General features: G+C 48.8%; 1 protein-coding gene across 1 annotated transcript; it reads left to right on the forward strand.

The window, feature by feature from the left end:
* Positions 1-4,176: 4,176 nt before the first annotated feature.
* On the forward strand, positions 4,177-4,716 carry LOC133819531 (uncharacterized). Its single transcript, XM_062252805.1, has one exon. The coding sequence runs from the start codon at positions 4,177-4,179 to the stop codon at positions 4,714-4,716; it is 540 nt and encodes a 179-aa protein (XP_062108789.1).
* Positions 4,717-8,911: the final 4,195 nt, after the last annotated feature.

The raw sequence follows: 8,911 nt of genomic DNA on the forward strand, positions 1-8,911 counted from the left end.
GAAGAGGAAATACGTGAGCTGCACCATAAGAACCAAAGGTTGGACACCACCCTAGAGAATATGCAAGAGGTGCCGAATGGCCTATTACAAGGCAAGTCAAGCATGACCCTGCCCAAGAGAAAAGAGAAAGGTCAGGAGGGGGCAGACACCATCGTTCTGGTAGACGATGGGAGGACTCGACACTCGACTAGTAACACCCCTCGAACAAAGCAACGAGAACATCCTGAACCACCGAAGCAGGCCCAGAAACCAGAGCTGAAGACCAATGCTGGCCCTCGCAACAATGACGAGGTCTCCTCAAAGAGAGCACCCTTAGATTGACATGAGGAGCTCAACAAGAAGAGGGCGGGTAAAAGGACCACGCTCTCTACGGCGCCTCGAGAAGGCAGAGGAAAGGGGGATCTTAACCCGCCCACTTTAAGGGACTCCCTAAGCAAGAGGAGGCAGGACCTGGACACAGAAATGAGGAGCCTACGAAGTAAGATCGTCACCGCCTCTGGAGGTCAAGCTTTTGAGGAAGAGTTCGACCATGAGTCATCCTTCGTGAGGGAGATCCAAGCCATCCGGCTCCTTGCCAATTTTAAGGGGCCCCATATGACCCCCTACGAAGGAAACATAGATTTGAAGTACCATCTGGATGCATTTAACGATCTGATGAAACTGAGGGGAATTAGCAGCGGAGCCAGATGCCATTGCTTTGCTGTCACATTGAAAGGACCCGCATAAAAATGGTTCAAAAGACTTAGGACAGGGTCCATCAGGTCTTGGCAACAGTTTTCTGATGAATTCCTCCAATAGCACCATGCCGTACGGGACTACACGATGCCAGGCACTAGCCTCGCCAATGTGAAACAAGGAGAAAAGGAGATATGAAGAGCTACATTCACAGGTTCAACATGGAGGCTGCTAAAGTGGGGAGCCTAACCCGCCGGGAGTTAAAAATGGCCATTACAACAGGAGTGCGCCCGAGAAGCAAATTGTGGGATAATATGCTGAAGAGGGAAGTCACCGACCTAGATGACTTCTACGAGAGGGCGCAGAAGTACATTCGTGTGGAGGATGGCCATGCAAACTTAAAGGCAGGAAAGGAGGAGTCCCACGTAAAGCCCCCATCTAATGAAGGGTCGAATGGAGCGAAGAAGAAAAGAGCATATGAAGGGTCGAGGGATGATCAACAGAGAAAGACCAAGCGGGAGAGCGGTCATAGGGAGACGGCTTACACTTTCTATACGAACCTTACAAATACCAGGGAGCATATCTACCTCACCAATGAAGATCGAGTTCCCTTCAAAAAGCCCCCACCGATGAGAAAGGACTGGTCCAAAAGGGATCCCAGTAGATACATCCAGTACCACAAGGATATCGGTCACACCATAGCAGAGTGCCTCCATTTGAAGGAAGAAATTGAGGAGCTCATCCGCAGGGGGCATCTAGGCCGATATGTCAGTAGAGAAAGGCCGAAGCCGGAGGATGAGCCTGCGATACCCCAGGTGGAGGGATGAGCCCTAGAGATACAGGGGGAAGTCTGAACCATTTTCAGAGGTCTAGGATTTGGGGGAGATTCTCGGAAGGGACGAGACAGGTATGCTAGGGAATCCAGGCAAAGTCCGCCACACTGCATCATGAGTTTGGAACAACGACACCGAAAAGGCTTCAAGGGAGAGAATGACTCGATCACATTTATAGAGGAGGATGCACGGGGGGTGCATTTTCCCCATAACGACCCACTGGTGTTGACAGTTCAGTTGGCCAATATGCGTGTGCATCGGGTCCTGGTGGACAATGGAAGCTCAGTGGACATCCTGTATCGCCCTGCCTTGGAAACGATGGGACTGGGCATTCGTCATCTGAAGCCCTGCCAATCTTCCCTATATGGATTCATGGGGGACTCGGTGCAACCCTTAGGGATGATTGAGTTGGCACTCACCATGGGGGAATAACCCCGGAAGACTACAGTCATGGCTGACTTCGTCGTGGTAGATTGTGTTTCAGCTTTCAATGCGGTATTGGGGAGACCATCCCTAAGAGAATTGAAAGCCATAACTTCTATATATCACTTGGTCATCAAGTTCCCAACTCCAGGAGGAGTCGCTAGTATGAAAGAAGAACAGAGAGAAGCGAGGGAGTGTTACAACACCTCCCTCCGCGCGCCTGTGAAACCACAGGAACCAATGGCCATGGTGATACACAAGGCGCTACGTGTGCCCACGGGAAGCCCACAGGAGCTAGACCCCCGAATCATGGAGGATTCAGAAGCAGAACCTGTGGAGGAAGTAGAGGAGGTTATAGTAGTGGAGGAACCATTGAGAAAACTGAAGGTAGGAAAAAGCCTGCAGAGCGACGTGAAGGAGGAGTAGATAAGGTTTTTGAAGGATAATCGGGATGTGTTCGCGTGGAGTCACGAAGATATGTTGGGTATAGATCCCAGTGTTATGTGCCACCATTTGAATATCTCCCCTGAAGCGAGGCCCGTTAGGCAGAAGAGGCGGGCGCTGGAGCCGGAGAGGTACGCAGCCTTAAAGGAAGAGGTTGACACAATGAAGACCAATGGGTTTATCCGCGAGTCATTTTACCCTATATGGGTGTCGAATCCAGTACTAGTGCCAAAACCGAATGGAAAACGGAGGACTTGCGTCGACTTCTCAATCCTGAATAAAGCTTTTCCTAAGGACAGTTTCTCGCTCCCGAGAATAGATCAGTTGGTGGATGCGACGACAGGGCATGAATTACTTAGCTTCATGGATGCCTACTCTGGATACAACCAGATCCTATGCACCTAGCTAATGAAGAGCATACGTCATTTATAACGGATAAAGGACTCTACTGCTATAAGCTGATGCCCTTCGGGTTGAAGAACGCGGGTGCCACCTATCAAAGGTTGGTCAATAAAATGTTCGCCAATCAGATAGGGAGAAACATGGAGGTATATGTTGACGATATGCTGGTAAAAACCAAGAATGCTGCAGAACTCAACAAGGACCTAGGTGAGATGTTTGACACACTTAGGAAGTATCGAATGAAGTTGAATCCCATCAAGTGCACTTTCGGTGTATCCTCGGGAAAATTCCTGGGCTTCATGGTCAACTCCAGAGGCATCGAGGCTAATCCTGATAAGATAAAGGCCATGATAGAAATGAGCCCACCTAAGAACAAGAAGGAAGTGCAGTGCCTAACGGGAAGGGTTGCGGCCCTTAATAGATTTATTTCGAGGTCAACCGACAAGTGCCTCCCCTTCTTTAACATCCTAAAAGGGAGCAAAAAGTTCGCTTGGGATGAGGAATGTGAAGAGGAATTTATTAAGCTGAAGGAGCACTTGGGGAAGCCACCCCTGTTGGCAAAACCTGAAAAAGGTGAAAAGCTATACTTATGCTTGGCAGTGTCTGAACATGCCATAAGCGCGGCCTTGGTTAGAGGGGAGAAGAAACAGCAACAACCAGTGTACTATATCAGCAAGCGGTTGGTGGATGCGGAGAATCGGTACCCAAAAATTGAAAAATTGGCATATGCATTAGTTATGGCCTCGAGAAAGTTGAGACCCTACTTCCATGCTCATGCAATTGAAGTTCTCACAGATAGTCCTTTGAGACAGGTCTTCCATAAACCTGAGACCTCAGGAAGGCTAATGAAATGGTCGATCGAGTTGAGCCAATTCGATATCGTTTATACCCCGAGAGCTTCCATCAATGAACAAGTGCTGGCAGACTTCATAGTGAAGTTCACCAGTCAACCGAATGAAGGAAGAAGTGAAGAAGGGGAATGGTCAGTCATAGAGGAAGAACAAAGGGGTCTAGAGGAATGGATCCTGCATGTGGACGGGGCATCCAATGAGGGAAGGTCTGGAGCAGGTATCATGATGACGGGACCTGAAGGACATAAGATGTACTGTGCAACGAGGCGGAGTACAAAGCACTCCTAGCAGGCTTGCATTTAGCCCATGAGTTAAAGGTAACACGCCTTCGTATTTTTAGCGACTCACAATTGGTGGTGTACCAAGTGAAAGGTGAATATCAGGCGAGAGGTCCCAAGATGGTTACATACTTGGAAATGGTGAAGGGCTATCTGGGATGATTGGTGGAATACAACATAGAGCAGATCCCAAGAGGGAGGAATTCGCATGCCGATGCCTTTGCAAAACTGGCTTCCACTAAGGAAGGGGATATCCTGGAGTTGATACCGATGGAATACTTACCTAGACCCAACATCGTAAGTGCGGACATACACATGGTTAGTGTCCCAAAGGAGTCGTGGGCTGAACTGATTAAGAGATACCTGGAGGAAGGAACCTTGCCTGTGGACAAGAAAGAGGCCCGAAGGTTGGTGTATAAGGCTGCTAGGTACACCTTGGTAGATGGGGTTCTATACAAGAGATGGTTCTCGATGCCACTTCTGCGATGTGTAGAGGAGGAGGAGGCGCCAAAAGTACTGCATGAGATACATGAGGGTGAGTGTGGTAACCATGAGAGCGAACCCTCCACGGCCAGGAAGGCCATGAGACAAGGGTACTACTGTCCCTCAATGGAGAAAGATGCAAATGACTTTTCCAAGAAATGCGAAAAATGCCAGAGGCACGCAAACTACACTCAGAAGACCCCAAATGAGTTAACTAGCATGACCAGCCCCTGGCCCTTCGCTATCTGGGGGACAGACTTGATCGGTGCCCTTCCTACGGGTAGGGGAGGAGGTGGTAGCTGTGGAATACTTCACCAAGTGGGTTGAAGCGGAACCCCTTGTGAAGATAAGGACCAAGCATATCACCTCATTCGTCAACAAATTCATTGTCTGTAGATACAGAGTGCCCTACAAAATTATCTCCGACAACGGCACCCAGTTTGAGGGGGGAGCCTTCAAGGAATATTGTAGGGGAAGAGGGATAAGGAGAAGTTTCTCAGTAGTAGTGCACCCACAGGCCAATGGGCAGGTGGAGACCATTAACAGAGTTCTTAAAAAGAACTTGAAAACCAAGCTAGAGAAGATGAAGGGAGCCTGGGTGGAAGAGCTGCCAAATGTGCTATGGGCCCACAGAACCACCCCGTGCATGACCACTGGAGAGTCCCCATTCTCCTTAGCATATGGATGCGAGGCCGTCCTCCCAGTTGAGATGCAGGTTAATTCCTTCAGGATACAGGGGTACGGGGACGAGGCCAACCACGTAGCTCTAGCTGAGAGCTTGGACATGCTAGAAGAAAAAAGGGAAAAGGCACAAATGAGAATGGCGGTATACCAGCAGCGCGCAGCAAGGTATTACAACTCGAAGGCGCGAGAGAGAACTTTCAGAGTTGGTGACCTGGTGCTAAGAAAGGTACTCCCCAACACACGAGATCCAGGGGCGGGGGTGCTAGGGGCGAACTGGGAGGGGCCCTACCAAGTCGGTCAGTGCATACCCCCAAACACTTATAAGCTGGCACGCATGGACGACACCGTCATACCTCGAGCATGGAATGCGGAGCACCTTAGGAAGTACAACCAGTGAGGCGCCCACACCCAATGCAAGCAGTATCAGTTTTCAGCGTGTCGCATGTTATCTTAGCTTGGTAGACAAAAATCAAAGAGGTTACTTAGATAACCTCCCAAATAGGTGTAAGTTTCTTTTTTATGTAAGTCTTATATGTATCGTTGTAACCTGAATTCTATGAATGAAACCGGTCTCATCTTCACACGCTATTTTTTCTACTTTATGTGGGCATCAATCAAAGTGCCTGCCGAAATAAAGTTCACCAGACACTTGGGGGGCAATAGTGGCCCATGAAGATAAAGCATACAACAAACAGGGGGATCCTAAAAAGGACCCTCTATCAGGAGGATCCTAAAAAGGACCCTCTATCAGGAGGATCTTAAAAGGGACCCTCTATCAGGGGATCCTAAAAAGGGCCCTCTAACAGGGGATTCTAAAAAGGCCCCCTTGCAACAGAGCCTTAAGAAAAATTCCTTAAAAGAGGAACGCAATTCGTGATGAGCCCTTATAAGCAGGGAGAGGACCTTACAAGGCATCTCTTGGGTTCACAAGGATTAGCTACCCTTATGAACATCAAGGAGGCCAAAAGGACTTACAAAAAAAATGGACCCTCTAACAGGGGATTCTAAAAAGGACCCTCTAATAGGGGATTCTAAAAAGGACCCCTTGCTTCAGAGCCTTAAGCAAAATTCCTTAAAAGAGGAACGCAATTCGTGATGAACCCTTATAAACAGGGAGAGGACCTTACAAGGCATCTCTTGGGTTCACAAGGAATAGCTACGCTTATGAACATCAAGGAGGCCAAAAGGTCTTACAAAAAAAAAAAAAAAACACACTTCCAAATAAAGGCAGATGCTCCCACAAGAGGAAAGACCTTAGAGAGAGCACCCACCAATAAGCCTAGAGCGGCCACCAAGTCGTCTAGCCAAAAAGGGTCCTAAAAGAGACCCTTACAAAAATAGTACTATGAATAATGACGAAAAGGACGCTTCTCGCAAAAAATAATAAGCGCGCACAAGAATATATAAAAGGATAGCTAGAGCCCAAGGGGTCAAAATATCCTTATAGAAGTAATCAAGAGGCACCAAAAAAGGTCCCATTGAACCCTTTCACATGGGCTCCAAAGGACCTTTAGCCTGGTAAATAAAAGAGGGGAACCTACCAAACCCCATCATACGGGATCAAAAAGACCTCGAACACAGAGGAATAAGAGATAAGTAACCACACATGTATATATATATTGAAAAAGGAGTCTTGGTAACATGGAAAGAGTTACAAAATAAAAATAATAATAATAATATTACAAAGGCTCAAGATGAGCATATGCCCACAGCGGGATAGCTAACAAAATGATGATATGAAGACCTCAAGGCCTCCTACCATGGGCACTGCACACGGCTGCTCGAGCAACGGCGTGCTCGCCGAAAGAAGAAAAATCAAAGTTGGGATCCTGCCTCCACACACCGTAAAGGGCGCGGTCTATGGACCTGTACTGAATAGCTGTCCTATCCGCCTCTAAGGAAGCAATTCTCTCCTGCGACGTGGCTACATCGGCCCTAGCAGCCTGGAGTTCGGCCCTAGCATCCTCGAGTTCGGCCTTTAAAGAAGTGACTCTCTCCTGCGATGCGGCCACGATAGCCTTGGTGCCCTGGAGTTCGCCCTCTAGGCTGGTAACTTTTTCCTGCAGCGTCGTGGCTTTGGCAACCGCCTTCGGCTTCCTTTTTGACGAGACAGAAAGTTTGGTCCGAACCCTTTTTAGCTTAGTCTGAGTTTCCTCAAGATCTTTCTCGAGCTCCTGGACCAGGGCCGTGAGACGGTCCCTCTCAGTACTCGACACAGAGAGATTGTTAGCCGAGTCGGCAAACCGCTAAGCCACAGTATAGGCCTGCACAAGAAAGTTAACAACAGAAATAATAAGTAACAAAAAAATGTATGTACATCTATATATAATAGGGCCGACACAAGATGCATGAACTCACCCAGGTAGTGGTGCGCCTTAGAGTTTCCCCAAGGTCCGACAGAGCAAAACTCCCAAGACCATTCCAGTCAGATTCGGGGAGGTCTGAGGCAAGTTGGACGTACCGCCGCCCATAAGAGGCCGCCATACGATTCACCTAGGGTGCCCCATCCAAGCCAGGGGCACCTGGCTGGGTGAGGATAGACGACCCGGTCGACGAAACGGGAGGGGGCGCAGGAAAATTGGAAAAGTGAGGCCCTGGTAGATTAGAAATGGGTGTTGGAAGATTGGCAAAGTAAGCCCCTGATGGACCAGGGTCGAGCGGAGCCTGAGTGAAAGCATCATAGTCCTCAGGGTCGGGGCAAACAAAACACCCCGGAACGACATTCTGGTCTTGAGATTGGGAGGCTATGTCCGGGTCATAAGAGGCATAAGGAGGGCATCCCCCAGGAGACGAGGACCGCTGGTGAGGGACCCCGCGTTCAAAGGGGGCTTCCTCTGGCACATCCTCAGCCTCACCTTCGTCTGAGCAAGGCTCAGCCGATACCGCCTTCATCTTCTTGGACCCAGAGATGGTCCACAGCAACTTGGGATTTGAGATTGGGGACAGTTTGTGGAGGTTCAGATTTTCCACGGAGAATAAGTACACAGCCTTTTTCATAGCGGGGTCAGCGTTGATGAACTTCCTCACAGCTCTGACTTCCGACCCAACAACTGTGGGTTCGGCGAATTGCTCTGCATAATCCACGCCATGGTCGACACAAACATAAGTCATGAAACAATAAGTTGCAAAAAAGAAGAAGAGAGAAAATGTGGCTTAAGGTACTTACTGGGAGTGGCACGGAAGTGCTCGCGAACAGAGAGGGGGCCTTGCACGAAGAAAAAGTCCTGCTTCCAGGACCCCGGGTTGGACACTAAACCCTCTATCAAAGAGACCTCGCTGTTGGCTTTTTGTAAATAATAGAAGCCCTTTGACTTGGGAGAGGGCATGAGGTTGTAGAGGAAATGCACCTCTAGCGCAATAGGAGCACGCTCCACCAGTTCCACAAACGCAATGAAAAGGCAACTCAAAGTCAGCCAACTATTGGGTACCAGCTGAAGTGGAGCAAGGTCAAAGTAATTGAGGATTTTAACAAAGAACGGGTGTAACGGGATTGTACCACCCACCTTCAGGATGTTCTCACTAAGGGCCACGAAGCCGGTGCTAGGGCAGTCAGCCCGGTATGTCTCCAAAGGAGTGTATAAAGCGTACTCCGGAGGAACGCGGTAGTGCTTCACAATTTCCCTCAGTTTATTTTTTGACACATGTGATACCAGTTGGGATGCCAGTAAAGGAGAATCGTCCGTTCATTAGTAGATACCTATCGTCGTGCCCTCGGCATATCTGCAAAACCAAAAGAAAAAGGTGAGGAAGAGACAAAATACTTGACCCTCCATTTTCTACTCCTAGCAAAATTCTTCCACCAGGGGACCAGCTGCGGAAGCACTAAGCTAGGGAAGAT

The sequence above is a fragment of the Humulus lupulus genome, chromosome 1 (genome assembly GCF_963169125.1).
Source record: "Humulus lupulus chromosome 1, drHumLupu1.1, whole genome shotgun sequence".
NCBI lineage: Eukaryota > Viridiplantae > Streptophyta > Magnoliopsida > Rosales > Cannabaceae > Humulus > Humulus lupulus.

Coding starts and splice junctions, on each gene's coding strand:
- LOC133819531 (XM_062252805.1), top strand. CDS start 4,177: ATGGAATACTTACCTAGACCCAACATCGTAAGTGCGGACATACACATG.